This window comes from Salvia miltiorrhiza, chromosome 3 (genome assembly GCF_028751815.1).
Source record: "Salvia miltiorrhiza cultivar Shanhuang (shh) chromosome 3, IMPLAD_Smil_shh, whole genome shotgun sequence".
NCBI lineage: Eukaryota > Viridiplantae > Streptophyta > Magnoliopsida > Lamiales > Lamiaceae > Salvia > Salvia miltiorrhiza.
In genome coordinates this window covers 5,810,910-5,833,349 of record NC_080389.1, presented here as the reverse complement: position 1 = coordinate 5,833,349, position 22,440 = coordinate 5,810,910, and the positions used below count along the sequence as shown (strand labels likewise).

The following is a 22,440-nucleotide window of genomic DNA, read 5'->3' as shown; positions in this document are numbered from 1 at the left end:
CCGCAATTCAACTTCCCATCTCGATGTCGAGTCAGCTGCCTCTCCGAGATCCTTGATCCCGTACATGTCGCGGCTTTTTTTAATTTCATCAAGCCTCTTTAGGATCGACTCAATTTCATCTCCAATTCCGTAGAGGTGGTACCTACGCTTTAATTTCATCAAGCCTATTTAGGATCGACTCAATCTCATCTCCAATTCCATACAGATTGTACTTACGCTTCATGAAGCTTGTACATCTTTTGAAGAGTCGATGGTATCTTGGGCATCTTGAGCCAACTCTTTGAAATATCAACTACATTAAAAGTATATAAAAACATACTATTAAGCTTTTTTTTATAAAAAAGATGTTTCATCTTCGAAAATAATAAACTAATTTTCATTATTAAAAGTTCATAATTTTACTTTTAATTTGAGGATTGACTCAAATTCAACATTAAAAATTAACTAATAAAGGAAAATAGAATAAAAATAACATAAATTTACAAATCAATGTAAAATGTTAAGCAATGAACATGGATAGTTGGATACTATTGTTAAAATAATGTATTATACTTTTTTCTTGTATTTCTTATTTATATCTACATACATATAGATATATAAAAAATTATTAGATACATACAAATATATATATATATTCAAAAATAAAAAATTATACATATAGTTATCAAAATAAGTTATGATTTTTTGTACCAAATCCCATGCGAGATTGATGTTAGTAAGATATGGTGGAAAATTATATACTAGATCGATCTCGCACACAAGTTGAATAAGTCAATTTACAAATGAGTGATATTTTGAAAGTCAGCTATGATACATGCATGTAGTTTAGATGAATGTGAAATTACTGTTTCAAGAAAACACAAGACACTCCCGTTTCTTATTACACATAAACACAGGAATAACAAAACGTAAGTAAAGTAAGCTTGTGTTCTTATTCCTGATCAGTAATTATGTTGATGTGTTGCGGCAGATTCCTAGTCTTCAGATTACGGCAATGACGGATTCGGAGATGTTTGAGCTTCGGCATTCCACCTTCTTCTATGAACACGCCCTTCAGGTCTAAACTTCGAAAGGCCAGGGCTTCGAGGCAGGGGAACCCGTCGCGCAAAACTAGCATCGTTTCACCGTTGTAAGCGACATTCTGTAACTTGAGGAAGAGCAGCTTCGGAAGCTTACTCAGCTCTGCCATCGGATCATCATGTAGCTTGGAACGCGTCAACGTGAGGTGAGAAAGATTTGGAGGTAACATATTAGAGTTGAGGAAATGTGACCAATTACAAATGAACACTTGTCCTAATCCTAATGACAGTGTGCAGATGCATTGTGTGCAGGGTAGACATTTCCATCTAATCATAATATGGCAGATAATCACAATTAAATTTATGGTAAATATCATGAAAACCTCTGAACTATATCCACTTTATCAAAAATATCCTGAAACATTCGAAATATTCTCTAAACCCTCAAATTATCAAGTTTTTATCAAATATATCCCGCATCTATTTTTCGGTTACCAGAAACGTGATGTGGCTCGCTGGATGCCACAATGTAATTTATATTCTATTTTTTTAAAATGACATGGAAAAAACGACTTCGTTTCGTACCATATTCTATCGTGTTTATCCCTAATTCTAAGTTATTAGCGTGAATTTTAAACATGATAGGAGTGAATTTTAAATTTCAGAGTGGATTTATGATATGTTCGAAACGACGTCGTTTTTGCCATTGCATTTTAAAAAATAGAATATAAATTATATTGTGGCATCCGGCAAGCCACATCACGTTTTTGGTGACCGAAAAATAGATGCTGGATATATTTGATAAAACCTGATAGTTTGAGGGTTTAGAGAATATTTTGAAAATTTCAAGGTATTTTAGATAAAGCGAGTATACTTCAGGGGTTTTCATGATATTTACCCTTAAATTTATGTAATTGATTTTTTGTGTTTAAAATAAAAATAGTATTTGATTATTTTATTTTTTACACATTATACCTATTTTTTAATTTTTTTTAGAATTTTTGTATTTTTTAAAAAAAAAATTACTACAAAAAAGATTAAAAAAATTACAATGTGTACTTATAATAAAGGGTCAAGGTGCAAATGCACCCCTAAGGTAGACACCCTAGAGCATATACCCTCATACTCGACATTGGATCAAATAAACTTCTGAAGTCCACAAATTTAAACAATTAAATCCACATGGCAGACAGTACTGTTACCCGTCCGTTAGTTCTATAATTTTTATTATTATTATTTCTAATGTAGGTCCCACATTTTTAAAAGAAGTTGAAGAGAGAATATGAGAGAGAAACAGACAAAGAATAGAGAGTGAAATTGATGCAACTTCCCAACTTGATTAACCAAAGCACCAAATTCTGATTTATGAACTCAAAATTATAATTTCAAATACACTGACTTTCAATTTTAAGGAAACTTCCAACTATTTTGATATTTCGCATAATTGTTAATAAACTAGAGAGAAGCGAGAGAATAGAGAAGAAAATACGTATTAAGTGTATTTAATATGAGGGCCAAAGGCCTCTATTTATACAAGTAGGAAGCTAGGGTTTTAGGAAGATTTCTTGGTCAACACACATAAGATATATCTAGAAGATATATTTACAACAATTTTCGATAAATTATCTCCAAATTAATGTTGAGGTAAGAGCTTGAAATATTTACATAGCTTGAAGGATCGATGTATTAAACAATATAGGTGAATGTCTATATCATTTAGCTATCCACGATAATTTAATATGCAGTGGCGGATCCAAGATTTTTAAATTGTGGTTACGAAAAAATAATCTCATAAATATAAATATAAAAGATATTTTAATGTTAAAAATAGTATATCGTAAAATATTGTTCAAAGATACAAAAGAAAATATTATATATGTAGTTTATTTTTCGACAAGTCTTCATTTCTTCAAAGCATTTGACAATCTCATCATCGAAAACTTATAGGGTGCGTTCTCTTTAGTTGTAAATTTATCATGGGAAATGAAGGATAAACAAAATTTCACTCTTTAAATCCTTCCTTTCTTTTTTCCACATTTCCTACTTGGCCCTTACTAATTCCTCATTTACACTACAAAGGAGGGATAATATTATTCCTCCGTTGTAGTGTAAATGATAAATGAGTAAGGGTCAAATAGAAAATAAGGGAAAAGAAAAGAAGGATTTAAATGGTTAAATTTTGTTTATCCTTCATTTTTTCCATGATAAATTTACAACCAAAGAGAACGCACCCATAGAATCATATTTTTCTCAATAAAAGTGACCAAACAATCATTTAAAACTTGATTTCCCATTTCTATTGTGCAACTTATTCTTAACATGAGTCTTTTCAAAAAAATACTTTTTACATTTGTAATGGCAACCGAAAAAATCAACACTAACTTAATTAGCAAAAACATCAGTGGATAAGTTATAGTATGTCTTTTTGTTTCAACAAACTTCATCGAAAGAGAACTAATATTATCCAAATTTTAAAATTCATAATCTCTTCTCAACTCTTTCATGAATATATCAAATTGATAAATCAATACTTGAAAATTTGAAGGATAAAAAATTGTAAGTTTAACTACTTTTTATCTTTATTAGTTAATCTATATATGCTACTATTCACACTCTATAGCCACCATTTTTCTTAGGGTGTCTTTACTTTGGTTGTAAAAATTTTATTGGAAAAGAATGGATAAGACAATGTGAAAAAAATATTATCATTTTCTTATTCTTTTATCATATGTTTATTAGAGATGAAAAGATGAGAAAATGTTGAAAAATATTTTCACACCCCTACCTTAGGATAATATTATCCAACATTGGAAAGAAAATGATTGAAAAGAGGCTGCCTGAGAAAATATTTCATTATATCCGAAGAAAATTTTCCATCATAATAAACATGTAAAAATGATAAAAAATAAAAATAAAAAACTATTTTTTCTCTCATTTTTCATCATAGTAAACGCACGCTTTAATAATCAATTTGGGGTCCTCAATTTAAAGAAATTAAAAAATTAATTGGGCCTAACCATCCATTCCCAAATACAATTTAAGAATGGAGAATTAGAGGGACTTACAATTTAAAAATACTATTAAATTTTAATATATATATTTATCTTCTTTTTGTTACTTGCAAAAAATAGATGTCGAAAAAGCAACGAAAAAACTACTTTATAATATATATATTTTTATTATTATAGTCTGAAATGTAATGTAAACTTATTTTTTAATAATACATTTCAATTATCATGGCATTTATTTTATTTAAATGTGTTAATATTATCACTTTATAATAAATTATTTAAGAATTTGTTAATATATCAAAACTTTAAAATAACTAGGTCAAAAGATACTCGTCGAATTTCGACGGGTTATCCACTACTAGGGCTGTAAACGAGCCGAGCCGAGCCGAATACAAGCAGGCTCGAGCTCGGCTCGTTTAAATATTCGGGTGTTCGAGCTCGGCTCGAGCTCGATTCGAGCTTTTATATTGATGATCGAGCTCGGCTCATCACCCACATACTAAGCTCGAGTTCGGCTCGGGTGATGCTCGATAATGTCGAATTCGAGCTTGAGCTCGAGCTCGACTCGTTAGATGTTCGTATATATGATGTTCAAGCTCGAATTTGTTATAAATTTAAGAAAATCTTCTTATTAATATGTTATTCGAGTTCGAGTTCGACTCGTTTAAGGCTCGTGTACTAACTTGATTGAAGGCTCGACTGAAGGTTCGTGAACAGGCTCGCGAACAATAGAATTCGAACATGTTCGCGAGCTCAACGAGCCGAGCACTGTCAGGCTCGAGCTCGGCTCGATAAAATTTTCGAGCTCGAAATCAGGCTCGAGCTCGGCTCGTTTATTATCGAATCGAGCTCCGAACGAGCTTTTTTCGAGCCGAATCTCGAATGGCTCGCGAGTAGCTCTGTTCATTTACAGCCCTATCCACTACTATGGGTAACAACGTTCCCCCAATTACAATTTATCTGTCAAGTTTAAGAATTAAATTATTTTAATTATTTCAAGACTTATACACGGCATTGGAAAATCACTTTAATCTAGCTAAAATAATAATATTCATAGCAAATTGTAATTATTTTAATGCTAGTATATTATTTCTATACGAGAATTTGAAATATGTTTAACCAAATTTATAATTTTTTTTTGAGAGAATACAAATTAAATTATTGTATTTGAAGCCACATGAATATAGTTCTATGTTATTATACCAAAACAGCTCATTATTATTATTCTCATTCAAGTTTATCACATTTTCAAGAAAATGTGATTTGTAATATTCTGATATTCTTCAAATGGTTCGTTTCTTCTCATCACCCGTAATATTATGTCATTTTTCAGTGCCACCATAATGGGTGATTAATTAAGTGGCTCATATTTGATTCCCATTAAAATAATGGGTGGTTAATTGAAAATTAATTACAATGCGTTAAGGTTAATTTGGGAAAAATAAATTTTCCTTAATCAATGTGCAAAAGTGTATTGAGTAAATATGTTGATGTGTTGCGGTAGATTCCCAGTCTTCAGATTGGGGCATCCACGGATTCGGAGATGTTTGAGCTTCGGCATTCCACCTTCTTCTATGAAGACGCTCTTCAGTCCATAAAATTCTCGAAAAGCCAGGGCTTCGAGGCTGGGGAACCCGTCGCACAAAACTAGCATCGTTTCACCCCAGTAAGTTGCATACTGTAGCTTGAGAAATAAAAGCTTTGGAAGCTTACCCAGCTCTGCCATTGGATCATCACGTAGGAAGGAATGCGTCAACGTGAGGTGAGAAAGATTTGGAGGGAACATACTCGCACTTGGACATTTGGACATCTCACCTTCCAGTTTAAGTTTGGTGAGATTGGCGAGCTGCGGCACAACTAATGCTATGTCAGTAGCATATACAGACGGCCATATTAAGTGAAGTATGACAAGATTCTGCATCTTCTCCAATGACGCTCTCACTTCGATCATCTCTTCACGCTTTATCCGTCCTAACTGTATGCCTAATTCACGAAGATGGCAACTACTCGTTAGAGTTGACTTCATCCAATCCTTGTGACTTATTCCTCTCAAACACTCAATATTTTTATTCCACATGTTTTTATTTGTCGGTCCACGGCCAATAGCTCCGCTGATGAAGTAACGTAGCTTGTCCATTTTCAATGAAACTAGTCTTGGGAAATATACCCAGCACAGTTTCATGTCAACAACCTCGAGGTTTCTAAGATGATCAAACCAGCGTGGGAGTTTTACGGAGGTTGGATAATATGTGTATATTCTCAAGCACTTCAATCCAATCAATAACCGGAAAGAGTTGGGAAATCTTTTGAAGGCAGTGGCGGCAAGCTCGACTGTCTTAAGGAGTTGATAGCCCTTCCAGTAATGAGATGGAGTGGTTATAAATCTATAATCATCATGGACGTTAAGTAGGAAAAGAGAGCGTACATGCTTATTTTGATTCGACGAGGAAGTCTCAAGATTTTTGGTATAGACAACACGATGGCGAGACTTATAGGATGATTCTGATGAAATCCCTCCCTTCCCCTTTACTATCTCCAGACCTATTTCCTCCTTTGCTTTTCTTAAGCAAACATCACGGACAAGATCATGAATGTGACAACTTTTGACCTGATCATTGACGTGTAGATCTTGAATTTGAACCATGCTTCGATTGATCAGCTCATTTAAATAACCTCTTCCTATCTCATCAATACTTCTACTTCCTTCCTGTTGGATCAAGCCTTGTGCATCCCATAGCTTTACTAGCCTTTTTGTTGGGATAGTAAAGTCTTCTTTGAAAAAGGCTAGGCACAAGAAGCATGATTTTAGTTGGGGAGACAAGTTCTGATAACTCAACTCCAAAATTGTTGATACGCCGCTTTCGGTCCTTCCCAAATAAGAGTTTAATTGGGTAAGAACTTGTTCCCATCCATTCTTGGTTTGTGTTTGCCTGAGTAAGCCTCCTACCACACTGATAGCTAATGGTAGACCATCGCATTTTTGCAAGATTTGTGTGCCCACCCTCTCGAATTCTTCTGGACATTTGCCAATTGTGCTGCCAATGAATGCCTTCTTCAACAACAATTCCCAGCTTTTTTTGGAGTCTAAGAGACTCATCTTGTGGACGTATTGATCATACTTTGTAATAATCTTGTTGCGGGTGGTAACCAACAATCTACTTGCTTTATCTGTCCATCAGAGTAACGACTGATTAATTCAAAAAAAACTCAACAATAATATTTCGAAATGCTACTATTTTTATATTTTTATCGATGTGGCTATAGTTTTTATAACTATTATATATTTTTTGCTAAAATAGGGTGTTGCCTCAAAAGAGTGTCCAAATGGCAACTACAGTGAGCATTATATTCAATCATTTTCATATCATTGTGAAAGTAGATTTGAGCAATAATCAATGAAGTTGCGAGCTTGTCTTATGTACACCCATCCACACCGTGAGGATCAGAGGCAGAGCTACCTTATAGGTTAGTTGGGCAATTGCCCCTCCTAATTTTTTTTTTAGTATATGTATATATATATAATTATAAAAATATGTATATTTTTGCCCCACCAAAAATTTGAGCGAAAAGGGGCAATCATGTGTGATTGGCAAATAGACTTAACAAAATTTGATTTCTTTTTTTTTTGGTCATATACCTTACGGAGAGAAGATACAAATAAATAAATAAAAGATGTATAGGAAAGAGAAATTGTGGTTATCTTTTTCCACAAGTTTCCTTTTATCAAAAGAAAATATGAAACGGTGTTCTCTTATTATAAATTACCGTATTTTCACTCTAAGTTATGTTCTGTCTCTGTCTGTCTTCTACTGTAATGAAAACGAAAAAAAAATATTCATCAACAAGTTGAGAATTCTTTCATCTTCACAATCGATTTTTCAACTCGAGTATTACAAGGTATACAAAATCAACTACTTTAAATACTTTTTTTTTTGTTATTACATAGTATTGTTAAATTTTTTAATTAATTTGTCATCAAATAGGAGTGGACAAATTTATCAAAAAATCATCAAATATGAATGAAGAGGCAAGTCAAAGAGAAAAAGCTCCTCAAGAACAAGTTCCCGCCATTCAATAGTGGAAAGAGCTTTTTCTGCCATGAAGATTTTTAAAAGCCGGCTTCGAAATCGAATGGGTGATCGTTGGATGAATGATTGTTTAGCTACTTATATTGAGAAAGAAATTTTTTCGACAATTGACAATGAGTTGATATTACGTTGCTTTCAGAATATGAGTAATCATAGGGAATTATTGTAAAAATATTTTAGTATTATATAATTTTTGTAAAAAATATTTAATTTTTTTTATCATGTTTTGCGCCCCGTCTTTAGGGGCCTGGCTCCGCCCCTGGTGAGGATAGGTTCTACCCAGCCCAGATAGCCTGACCAGATCGAGTCCGGCCTGCCCCCACTGCCTTTTTTGTAACCTCGACCAACGTAAATGATACTACTCACAACAAATGATAGTTTTATTAACAACAAAAATGACACTTTTATAAAAAATAAATGAAATCAAACACATAAAATACGATAATTATTTGGACCATCATTTGGGCTTTTTCTCCAAAATATTTCACCCTAAGGATAATTATAAAACAATAGGCATTGGAGCTTGTTAGCTAGCAAAAATAAAATTAATTGTTAAAATAATTACATTACCTTAATTGGATTGAATAAATTGTTTAAAAAAAATTGAATTGAATAAACCATAATTAATTATCACAAAATTAAAGCATACAAATTGAAAGTGGAGAAGAAATACCCAGTAAAATAAGATTTAAAACAAATTAAAATAGGATAAATGGTATGGTTTACCTTGTTGATCTGGGAAAGCAGTGATGAGAGATTCCAAATGTTCCTTCTCCCAAACATCATCCAGAACTATGAAATATGATTTGCCCTCCAATTGCTTATGAAGCATTTCTTTAAGCTTTTGTAGTAGATACTGCTTGTCCTTGGTTGACTCCTCCAATTCACGTACCTTTTGTTTGTCAGAGCCCAACAGCTCGAAGATAAGCTGCTTGATCGTCTCTTGTGGTGTAAATTCACTTGACACCACAACCCAACAACGATGATCAAATGGACCAGCAACCACGTCGGGGTGGTTGTATATTTCCCGGGCAAGTGTCGATTTCCCGATCCCACCCATGCCCTCTAGCACTGCAATCGAAAGCCCTTTCTTCTCCTCACACAGAATCGATTCTAGCATCAGCTTTTCCACATCATCTTCAACGCCCACCAGATGTTCGTCTTTTTGCCAAGGACACAACCGCCGCCGCGATTCAACTTGCCATCTCAATGTCGACTCGGCTGCCTCTCCGAGATCCTTGATCCCATACCTTTCGCGACTTTTATCAATGGCATCAAGCCTAGCTTGGATCGACTCAATCTCATCTCCAATTATGTCGAGGTGGTACATACGCTTCGGCGAGCTTGTACATCTTTTGAAGAGCCCCCAATTCTTGGCACTCTCAACATTGAGAAGGAAGATCTCGATCGTATCTTGGGCATCTTGAGCTAACTCTCTGATATCCGAGATCCAATTGCGCACGCTCTCGTCTTGAAATTGCTTTTTGTTGGCGTCTTTGAGAAAGGATTGCATCCTCTTGAACTCGGCTTTCAGCGACTCCACCTTTCCCTCGACGCCTCGCAGGAATTTAACCTTCTGGATGAGCTGATCGCCCAGTAGTTCGACCAGAGATGAGATCGCCGCCTCCGCTGCCATGTCGATCGACCTCTACAATTTTTTTATTTTTTTATTTTAATTGAAAAGATATTTAATTGGTGGTTAAACTGGTCATGAATGACTGGCTAGTATATATCCAAGAGAGAAGCTGCACTTTTTTGTCATCGTGCGTGACTTTGTAGTAGTGTAGGCCCCACCAAGATGGTCCCAAAATTTCATAAAATTAAATTCAAAGACACAAATTAGGTTGATGTTGTCACTTCACGATGAATTGGATAAAAAATATAGGGATGACTGAAATTTGATAAAGAAAAAGTTCACCTTTTGTAATTTTAGTTTTTCGCACGAGAAATGCGTTGTCTTTGATGTGAAAAGTGGAAAATAAATATTTTTATCATTTTTCAATTTTTTCACATGTTCTTCATTATGGATAATTTTTTCTGGACAATATGATTTTTTTTTCATCAATCATGAAGTATTGATGTGAGTATTTTCTCATATTTTCTATTCTAGAAAACAAGAGATAAAAAAAAAAAGTGAATGTGATAAAAAAAATCCATATTTTCTGATGATGATGATAAATTTGTACTAAAAGAAAATACACAATTGAGAATTTATTCCTAATATGGAGTATTCTGTATTTATATGGGGCATTTATACAGTATAGCAAAAGTCCTTTGTAATGTACACTAGTACGACCATCCGTGCGATGCACGGCGAAATCGAAATTAAATGATATATTTAAATAAATAAATATAAATATTAAATAGAAACAAAATATAATAAATGCAAAATATGGTTTTAAAATAAACTAATTACTCAATAAAAATCCGAATTTAAGAACGTAATTTTCAATTATGTATAAAGTGTAATGATAATTATAATTATTAAATTATTTTAAATAATTTGATAATGCAAATTAATATTACAGATTATTATTATAGAGTATTTCAGATAATAATAATAATAATAATAATAATAATAATAATAATAATAATAATAATAATAAAATATTTTCATAGACAAACATAAATAAAAGTTGAAAATTTTTAACAAAGAGAAAGAAAATAAAATATTTTAAAATTTTAATAACCTATTCATTTTAAATTCATTTTTTATAATTTTTATATCATACATTAAAGATCTTCTGACCAACTTAAACTTAAGATGAACATTGAATATTTTTTTTATAAATTAAATTTGACAATGTTTAAAAAAGAATTAAAATTATAAAAAGAAAAGAAAATAAATAGTAAAAAAATTGATGGGAGAAGAGAGAAAAAAAAAAGAGGAAAAAAAAGGAGGGAGAAAACTCCTCTTTTATATATTATATAGATTCCTCCCTTTGTTGAATTAATTGGTTTGCGCTTTAAAGTTGTCGGCAGTAGCCTAAATATTCTTTCATCTTTAATAAACTATCTTCTTTAATAAAACACAAATATTCATATGATAGGTAAACTAAATAAATGCCCATTTTCCTTTTTTGGCAAGCATATCCCACACAACTCTTAAAATTTGTGCTTATTTCGTGGACGGATGGAATATAAATTAACATGAATTTTTTTATACATAAAACAAGGCCAACAAGGAACTAAAAGTCGAATCCGTACTTTAACCACATGCATATAATCAAGGGTTAAATAATTTTAATACCAACTTCCATAATATATCTATCAAATCTACCCACCCTTATAAAACATCTATGAAAAATACTCACTTCATAGTGAAATACCATTCTTATCCTTATACTATATCTCTCTTAATACTTCATCTTATACATTAATCCGTGCTTACGCTTTCAAAATTAGTATTAGAGCGGGTTTTTATGGAGGAATTATATTATATTTAATTTATTTTATAATTAACCTATGTGGGAGGAGACTCCATTAAAAAATTATGGATCCGGACGATTGTCCGAGATGTGTACCGGGCAGCCCGCCGAGTTTTCGGCGCTAGTGGCGACCTCGCGGTGAGCGCGGCCCGATCATTGTCGGGTCACCGCGGGTCCGTGTTTTTTATGTTTTTATGCGTTTTCTGTGTTATTTTCGAGCTCAAACTCTATATTTTACCCTGACACTATATATAGGTCTTCTTTTGACCTATTCAGGGTTCCCAGCTTTAATTTTTCAGTTTCATAGCTTTAGATTAATATTGTTTTCCAGTTTTTAGAGCTTGGATTGGATTTCTGCAAGGATTGAAGATTCAAGATCGTTCTTTCAGTTTTATTTAATACAGTTTTTACAATTACTTTTTTTTAATTATGTTTATGTTTTATTTTAACATGTCTGACAAGTTTTCTTATCTGATTCTAGGGTTTGTAAATAGTTAATTAGATTCATGTGATTTATTTGTTAGTACTTATTTACCTTCCAGTTTATGATTCATAATTCCTAGTGCTTGAATTCGTGTGAATTATCTGATCAATAGTTTGCATGTGTAGTTATTCGGCTTGAAACCCAATGGAGATATCTGTTTAGCGAATTCAGGAATGTATGATATGATCTTAACCTTGAGACCCAACGGAGATAGGTGGATCATAGGGAGCTATTCTTAGGTGATATTGGGAGTTAGTAGATTTTCTTGAGACCTAATGGAGATAGAGAATTTACTAATCTACGATCGTTGCTGCTCTAGTGAGTTGATTAATTAAGCGATCTCTCATCATAACTGGATTAAATTGGTTAATAGGATTAATAGATTTATTATGTGGATTTAGTTAATGAATTTACTACCCTAGGATCAATTGTCTTTATTATTTTATTTTATTCGTGAATTTTATTTGTTGCTGTTTGAGTTTAGTCTTAATTAAGTCTCCCTCTATTTTCTGTTTCCTGTCTACTATTTTTGTTTGTTTAGGAGATAGCTAGAGTAATTTCAATATTTCAATCCCTGTGGAGACGATATATTTACTTGCTATTTAGTATTACAATTGCACCGTGTTAGTTGCGGTTTGGTTGCTAGAAAAATAGTACATCAAGTACCCTGTAGATAAGAGAGTGAAAAAGCAAGGCAGATAGTTGCGATTTAGCAGCAATTTGGTCAAAAATGACCTGGCCCAAATTGAATGGCAACCCCTCGCCAATACAGTAGAGCAATATGCCGCGCTGCAGTGTGATGACCGTAAAATTGGATGACACCACCCAATTGAACGTCATTATCTTGAATAACGCCGAGTACAGATAGGACAAGTTCGAAGATTCCATCGGTTTCATCCACTTCTTTAACTTGCCTCCTGTGATCACCTCTGCAACTTTGTCTATGTCCTTTACCACTGTGCCCTTCACATTGGGCGTCTCAAGCATTTCATTGATAATGGCAAGGGTAAAGGTTATAAACCTTGTTATTGTAAAACAATTTCCCATACTTTCGATTCCTTTTATCCCCAAACTCCGTTGACAGATTAGAATAAACCAATTGAACCACCCTTTTGTTATATGGCATAAATTCTAACACATACTTTAACAATCTAAGAAATTTAAGAAAATTCAGCCAGTTGTAGTCTTTAAAAGATACCTCATCAATGTTTCGCTCGTTGTACATGAGAAATTTTTTGAGATCCTTTCAGAGTTTGGCAACCTCTGCTGTGTAGAATGTAGGAGTGAGAGCTTTGCTAGCCTCCATGTCTGACCTTCGAGTTCGAGCTCAGAAACTTCCTCATTCTCTGACTCAGAGTCAGAGTGCTGTGTGGGGGTAACAACAGGAATAATTCCTTTAATGTCACAACCTCCTTCCTCACAACCTCTTGCATCGCAGGATTCAATCGTCTTTGTAGCTGCACCTTAGGCTTGTATTCCTGCTCCAACAAAATACGATGCATGCAAATAGAAGGATTAATTCCTTTAATGTCAGAAATAGACCATCCTAAAGCAGACTCTTATTTCCTCAAAACTCGCATCAACTTCTCCAACTCCAACGGAGACAAATAAGTAGACACAATAACAGGAAAAGTTTCATTCTCACCCAAAAACTGATACCTCAAGTGTTCGGACAAGGACTTCAGTTCTAGCTTAGGTTCAGCTGCAGCTGGTGTAGATGTATCACCTCCCTTCTCCAACGACTTGCTTTCCCATCAACAGGCTTATGAATATCTTTGAACAACATCCAACTCAGCAAGATAATCCAAAATCTCACCACAAGCATCATCAAGATTAGAATACGGATATAAAGACTGTGTGATGCAATCCTCCATAGGATCCTCTACAGCTGCAGGAAAATCCACTAAAGTCTCAATCAAGCTGCAATCTTCAAGCTGCAACTCGGCTGGCTTCTTCATAGCATCATAAATAGAAAGAGTCATCTTCTCATCATTAACTCGGAAAGTAAGATCTCCATCTTGCACATCAATCAAAGCACGTCCAGTAACTAAAAATGGACACCCCAAAATCAATGGAGTATTCTTGTCCCCCGACATGTCCAACACCATGAAATCTGCAGGAAAAATAAACTGCTCCACCTAAACCTGAACATCCTCTACTATTCCCTTGGGGTAAGTCAGAGAACGATCTGCCATTTGTAAAGCAATGGAAGTAGGCTTGATATCTCCAATCTCCAAACGGTTGAAAATAGAGAGAGGCATCAAATTGATATTGGCCCCTAAATCAAAAAGAGCGCGAGAGAAATTTTGCCCTCCAATAACGCAAGCGATGGTGAAGCTTCCAGGATCCTTCTGCTTCAACGGTAGCTTTTTCTGCAAAACTGCGCTGCACTCCTTGGAAAGATTAATCGTCTCATACTTCTCCAATTTCTTCTTGTGAGAATGTTGATGCGAAGCTTTGAGAACATCTCCATAAACTTTGAGAACATCTCCATAAACTGGCTAACTTCTCATCCATCTTCAGCTTTGCCAGATGACGCGGGAAAGGCGCTACGGGCTTGTACTCTGGTCTGGGAAACTGGTGGACGTCGCCAACCACCAAATAATTCCTGCGGAATTACCAAAATAGATTAGTATAATGGTAAGCGGGGTCGATCACACAGAGAGCAGTTAAAACTCATTCAAATACCTAAATCTATAAAACCGGTGATGCCACCACGCCTTAATTTTAAGAAGAATTAATTAAACTAAGAATGCAGAATTAATCAAATAAAATACTTTTGAATTAAATCAATAAAAAGGGTAATTCGGCTCAAATAAATCCACTCTAATTCAAACTCTGATCATCGACGCAATAATTAATTAATTAATCCCTATCAACCAACCAGTTATAGGATACCGTGAAATGCAACGGACGTACCCCAATTCCTACTTACTGTGTCGATAAACAGCTGGAGACGCCAGACCTGCTTATTCCCCTTATTAAAATATAACCTAGCTGGAGACGCCAGACCTAGATTTAATATTCTAATAGCATTACGATGAAGGAACCCAATTTATATCAATTATCCTAGAGACGCTAGTAATAATTAATATACCAATTAATTCCTACTACGAACATGGTAGTTGTATCACTAATCAGCCCTATTCCAACAATTACGGATTGGCAGGAACTAATTGACTGTAATCCAATTAAACTTAAGTTGGCCAGACTTAAATAGAATCGAAATTATCTTTATACGCTAGGAATTAATCGGAATCAATAGGAATCAATTTTAAACCAATTAGGTCTCACAGATCATTAAATTAGAGTTTCATTATTCTCGCCGAATTAAAAGTTTAGCTACTCATGCTTAAAATAAAAACAATCAAATAAATAAAAATAAACATGAAGAAATAATCGAACAAAGCTATGAAATAAATCGCAAGAATTAAAGTAACCCTTGAACCAATTGAAGAAAAGTCGTCTGCTCCTTGATTCAATCCAGCCGCAATTAACAATTAAAAGAACAAGAATTAAAGCTAAGGAAAACTATGGAATCAAATACTAAAATCGTAGAGAGAGAATTGCATGGAAGGGAAAAGTTGCATGGAATGAAAAAGTCAAACTCTATTCCTAATCAAAAGTTGCGGCTGAATTCTCCAAAAAAACAAAACAATAACCTAATGTTAAGTTTAATAATTAAAATCCTAATGATCCTCTACTACCTAGTTGGCGGCTAGGTATAAAAATAAGGGAATCAATCCCAAAATTCGCCTAAACCAAAAACATGGGCTTCGGCCCTTCCTATCTTAAGCCCAATTAAATTACAACACTAGTTTTGAGCTTAATACAAATTATAACAATAGTTTCCAAGCCCAATCTCTAGCTATCTTCAAAATCCACGCCAATTCTCCATCGAAAGCTCGTCTTTCACCAATTCTTTCCATCAACAGCTCCATCTCCAATTCTTCTCATTCCTGCGCCAAAAACATTGCAAACTATGCAAAATCACATGAAACCACGGCGAAACGCACACTAAACTAAGTAGCTAAAATACACACATCAGAAACGTAGGATCAGGAGCAGGATCCTTAACAACAGAAGTACTCGAATCCGCCTTAGGAGTAGGCGGTGAATCGCAAACAATGGTCTCCAAGTCATCCTCATCCCCATTAAAAATCTCTACACCCTTTCCCTTGCCATCCTACAGCTCTGGGTAATTCTAATATTGAGTCCCACTCCTCAAGTGAATCGCATCACACTGATTTTTAGGATTAATTTCAGTGTTGCTGGGAAAGTGACCCGGCTTGTGCTGTGCAGCTGCTTGGTTGGCCATCTGCCAACTTGCGTTTCCAACATCTTCATCTGCTTATACAGCGCTGAAACAGTATTCCCCAAATTATCAAAATTCTCCATCCGTGCCTCTATGTTGGATATTTTAGTACCCACAGTCGTCTTCATACCAGACACCTCTGTCAAAACCTGTTGCATCATCTCCTCAAGTGATTCCTTCTTCGGCTCATTGATAACTCTTCCACTAGACACAGAAAACCCAGGTGGAGGTTGCAAAGCAATGTTGGGATTTGAATAGGAAAATTTTGGATGATTCCTATTGTTAGGATGATACGGCGGATTTTCGCCCTGATGCCCCTGATAGCTTGACCTATTGAATTGATATTGCCTCTGTACATAATTAACATCTTCAAACTGCAGCACATCAGATAAACTCGGTTGCTGAGAAATTTGAGAAAGCAGTGCTTTCCTCTCCAACTCATACTACTTTTGAAGAGCTTCATATTTCTCCTTAAAATCATATTTCTCCTCCTGCACAACTGCAATTCTTCTCGTAGCACTTCTGTCATTCGGCCATTGATAACTGTTAGAGGCCATCTCTTCTATCACACGATAAGCCTCCTTTGTATTCCTATAGAGAAGACATCCACCGGCAGTAGTATCCACCATACTTTTTGTTAGACCAGTCAGACCATTATAAAAGTGAATGATCTGCTGATCCTTCGCGAAACCATGTTGGGGACAGTTAAAAGTGAATTAATCACATGAATTTAGTTAACTATTTACAAACCCTAGAATTAGATAAGAAATTTAGACAGATATAGCAAAAGAAAACGTAAACATAATTAATATAAGAAAGCAATTGTAAAACTAAATTAAATAAAATCCGAAATAAACCAAAGTAACAGCTTGAATCTTCAATCTTCAATCTTGTAGAAATCCAATCCAAGCTCTAAGAACTAGAAAGCAATAAAATTCTAAAGCTATCAAACTCAAAACTAAAGTTGGGAACCCTAAATAGGTCAACAAACGGCGTATTTATAGTCTTGGGGTAAAAACAACAACTCAAAACCTTAAAGAAAACATAAAAACGCAAAAGACATTAAAAATACGGACACGCAACGACCATCCGACGGTCACGCGGCGGTCGTCGCCTTCTTCAGTAAATTAACTCCTCGGGCGACGGTCTCCTGACGGTCGCTGCCAGATCGCCAACGACGCCACTGCCAACGACGCCGAAATCTCGGTGGGCGCCGCCTGGTCGCCGCCTCCTTCACAAACTTTCTCCTGTGGGCGGCGGTCGCTGCTTAGGTCGTTGGCAGTCCGTCGTCCACTTCGGTTTCTCATTTTTCGAACTCTTCGAGCTCGTTTTCTCGATTCTCGCACCCGGAACACTTGTAACTCGATACTTGAATCTTTAATATCAACATTAAGCTCTCAAAACACTCAAACTTATAACAAAAATAACCAAAACCATACCCAAACGCAATATCACAAAGGAATATGAAACTTAAACCAAATGATATCACAATCAAGCATAATCCTAGCACTTTAAACACTTAAACACTCATAAAAACAATGCAAATGAGTGTTTATCACCCGGAGGGCGGTATTCAGCCCAGAACAGGCATGTTTAGCCTGTCATCAACCCTGAATCGTGAAGGTTATCCTATTTATATCAAGTTATAGAGAAGATCCAAATTAAAGAAGGATTCGAGTTCAAGATCGAAATGATTGTACGTGGATAAGTATGAAAAAGCCTACTTCGAGTAGAATTCGATAAAGAAGTCATTTTCCTAATAGATTTCTTACTAGTTTGTCTATAAATAGGGGCATATCTTTTCATTGTTAGATCATCGAGCGCTTGATACTATTTGTAAGTTGTTAGTTTCTCCGTATACATAGTGAAAATATCTTGCAACCCCGTGGACATAGATCTTTGCGATCGAAACCATGTAAATCTCGTGTTCTTTACTGTTTTCTGTTATACTCTGTCCACGAAAAAGTGCCCTACTTACCCCATTTTTTTTGTCCACGAAAAAGTGCCATGTTTACCTTTTTATACATTCATACCCTTTACTTTTCAATTTATTTAAAACTTATGTCATTAATAAATCCACCCTTTTATTTAATCTATGCAATAACCCACACAATTAACTCACTAATTAAAACTACGAATCCAACTCCCCCACGCCTAATCAATCCCATTTCCCCCAAAATTAAATTACTCTTTCTCTGAACTCAAACAAGTGGAAGAAATACACACAAATAGGGGTGAGCAAACCCAACCCGGACCCGCCGAACCCGCTTGGACCGACGGGTTCGGTCCGGACCAGACCGACCCACTATATGTGTTCGGTTCGGGTTGAGTCTATTTTCTAGGACCAAATTTGTTTCGGGTCGGTCCGAGTCGAAACCCGGTCGAACCCGGAACCGTCCCGTACTCTAAATTTAATATTTAATTTATATATTCAATCTCATGTTTTTTAGATGCAAAATGACATTAGATAAAACATGGAGTCTTTCCTTGTTTGAGTGAATTACAATTGTAATTTTTTTGCGGAAACGACATTAGATGCTAAAAATTATTGAAGTTAGATCAATCTCATGTTTGACTTCATAAGTCTCGATTCATGATTTTGCTTCTTTTAGATTTTGAAATGCTGATACTTCATAAATATTATGTTGTTGCTGTTTCTTAACCGATTTTGAAATGCTGCTACTTCTTACGCGATTGATGAATATATTAAGTGAATTGATTATTGATGATATATTAATGTACAAAGAACTGAACTGCTGCTGTAAATTAATTGGTTATTATTGTAGGTGATAAAATGTCGACAACAGGGAAAAAAATTAAGTGAGAAATAGGGAAAAAAATAATTCCGGCCTCGGCAGATCGGATCTGGACCAAACCGGACCCGTTGCTCGGGTTTAGTCCAGATCCACGTCGGCCCGCACATATTTTTCGGTCCGGGTCGGTCTGCTCTTTAAAAATTTTCGGTCTAGTAGACCTGACTGGTCGGTCCGGGCCCGACCCGCTGCATACCCCTACACACAAACCCTCCAAATTGTATCTCCAATTGTATCTACAGCCCGATTTAATGGCTTTTGGGCTCTGTGTGATTGTTGATTAGCTCAATGGAATAATAAATATATTCTGAAAATTAAATCCACTTCACGTGTGAATTTCAGTTGCCAACTAATCAATTAATTTCTCTACAATTATACAATAAAATAAAAATTAAATAGTCTTTAACATTAAAATAGGCATAAAAAAAAAACAAGAATGAATATGTTAAATAAAAACACAAGAATTAAAATAGGCATAAAAATTAAATAGTCTTAACATTAAAATCGGCCTCAATAAAGAGTAGGATTGTTTAAACTCTCAACAACTAAAAGACAATAAAATATTAACAAACTAATCAATATTATTAGCACTACCCCTATTGTAATTTTTACCCCACTCAAAACAACTATATCAGCTTTCTTAGTACTCGTGCTGGCACCCAAATGAGGCACTTTTTCGTGGACGTATGGAGTAGCCGTTATTTTTGGACGCAACAGTTCTTTTTACCTTTCATTTTTCTTTTAACTTTTCTTATTTTTTTTTTCTTTTTCACAATATCAATTTTTATATGAGCTCCATCTGCGATACGCATCTCCAGCGGATCAGCTTCATCTTCGTCGGCAACAGGGGACTTATAACCTTCAAGAAATTCTTGCAAAAAGGTAACAATTTGAGTGAGAGATTCAACTTGGTGTTTGTTGATAGAAATTGGAGGGGAATGGTGATGCTCGATTGTATCGATGATATGCATAACATGATCCAAGGAAAAACAGTGTATGTATATTTTTCTGAGAAAGAATTTGATAGAATCTGAGTTTAGCTTCAGCAAAAACAATGTGTAAAATGGCTATATCTCCTCAATTATTATCAGAAACATTATGAGTCCAGCTTTTCATCTACCTTTCACAATCACATTAATGCCAAACAGCTAAGATAAGAGAAGACATGTCGGTTGACCCTACCGTTTACTAGTCTCCTATCACATTGTGCTAATTGTGCTAATTATGAAATAATGGAGCTAAAGAGTAGCAAGCTACAATTGAATTTTCTTTTTAGGTAGGTGATCATTTAGTATTCTATTGCTATACATCATGCTTCAACCCAATTTTGTTGTTTGGAGTAATCCTGTATTAAACATATATATTGATTCTCAATTTTGTACCATAACCTTCACAGCAGCAAGCGAGAAATGAAGTCTGAAATCAGTAGATTAATTGAGGTGCAGAAGTTGTTAATGTCTACTAATGAAGGAAAATATTTCGTTGTAACATGAGACTTGGGACAATATTTTCAATATAACACCCAATTATAGTTCTAATATTTTAGTATAAATTTAGACAATGTGTATGCGATATGTATATCAAGTTTTCAACAGCACCTCTCCAGCTCTACTCGCATTATATGTTGTTAAGCCTTTTGGTTGAAGTTGGACTCTTGTCCATAAGATTTTCTTATCTAAATTTTTTTTTTTTTTCATTTCCTGAATTCTAGGAGACTTAGTAAGCAAGACTAACATCTATCTATATATTACAATTGAGTTTCTAATGCTATTTTGAGGCGCCATTTCTAAAAGTTATTTTTGCTGATGAAGTTGAGCGGTTAATTTTTTGCTGTAAATATGAAGTAGTACTTTTATATCGAGCTATTGAACTAAGAGGATATTGGTTAAACTTATTTTAAAAAGTTTATAAGCTCCAAGCATCCAACAACTTATAAAATGTTTCAAAAGCTTATAAATTATCAATGTGTGATAGTCGTAAGTTCAATTAAAACGATAGTGAGATTGAAGTTAGTGGGTATTATTATATAGATTTGATACGGAAAAAGACTAATTAGTGTGTATCTATATTATTTATTATGAATGTTTACAATGTAATATTCGGACTTTATTGACACATATAATCAATTATTATAACAATTTTATATTTATTTATTTAAATCCTATGATTGTATATATTTTAATTCTTTCCCAAATTTGTTCTTTTTTAAAATTGACTACTAATTATTTTATATTTACAGCCAAAACGTAATCTTTCCTAATAGAAGAGATTATATCTAAATGCTAGGGCTGTAAATTCGGGTAGAGGGTATACCCTCACCCAACCCGATACTCGCGCAGGTATCGGGTACCCAAAACCCTCTTAATTCCTAAAGATCGGGTCAGGTGTGGGTATGGAGTTCCAGAAAATTATGGGTATCGGGTACCCGCGTCGGGTAATGCGGGTACCCGCATACCCGAATTTAATTTCAATTAATTAATTCACTTATATAATTATTCATTTAACATTTTATTTTAATTTAGAATTTCTTATCCAGTTTGGAATTCAATTAACATAGACCTGGTCAGTCGGGAGTCAAGGATATTTTCAATTTTTTTTGGATAATCATTTAAATAGAAATGATATTTTCAATTTTTTTTCCTGAATAGAGGGACAAAATACCCTCAAAATTATGAGCCTTCAAAAAATAGCGCAAAATGTGGGTAACCGAATATCCGTAGTGGATACGCGGCACGGGTGTGGCATGTGGGTATGCATTTTAGGTGATTTTGCGGGTAGGGTACCCGACCCAACACGGGTCATAACCCCTACTAAATCCTATGATTGTATATTTTAATTCCTTCCAAAATTTGTTATTTTCTAAAATTGACCACCAATCATTCTAAATTTACAGTCAAACATAATCTTTCCTAATAGAATACATACCATGGTTCACGTATCTGCTAAGGTTAACGGCAGACTGAGAGAGAGAGAGGAAGGAATGAACGATTGGAGAAGTTGGACGTCGGTGGAAGCCATTGCCGAGATTAAGATAATGAAGTAATAAATTTGAGCGAGTTTGAATTATTTGATCAAATAAATTAATGAAAAAAATAATTTATATAAAAACTATTTCATATAACATGATTATAAACGATATACAATGATAACTATGATATAAATTGATTACCCATTGAATTTCGACGGTTACACACTAGTTTCATAAAAATTCAGAAAAAACAAATTAGACTGATGTTTTCACTTTATGATATAAATTGGATAAAAATACAGTGCACATTTTAG

The 22,440-nt window shown here is 34.5% G+C and overlaps 1 protein-coding gene across 1 annotated transcript in view; it reads right to left on the bottom strand.

Moving 5' to 3' along the window:
- Positions 1 to 5,486: 5,486 nt before the first annotated feature.
- The window catches only part of LOC131018199 (disease resistance protein RPH8A-like), a 47,779-nt gene continuing 30,825 nt past the window's right edge, over positions 5,487 to 22,440 (bottom strand). The window contains exon 2 of the mRNA XM_057946924.1: positions 5,487 to 7,198. Coding sequence (XP_057802907.1) covers positions 5,487 to 7,198 — 1,712 coding nt within the window. The remainder of the gene's footprint in view (positions 7,199 to 22,440) is intronic.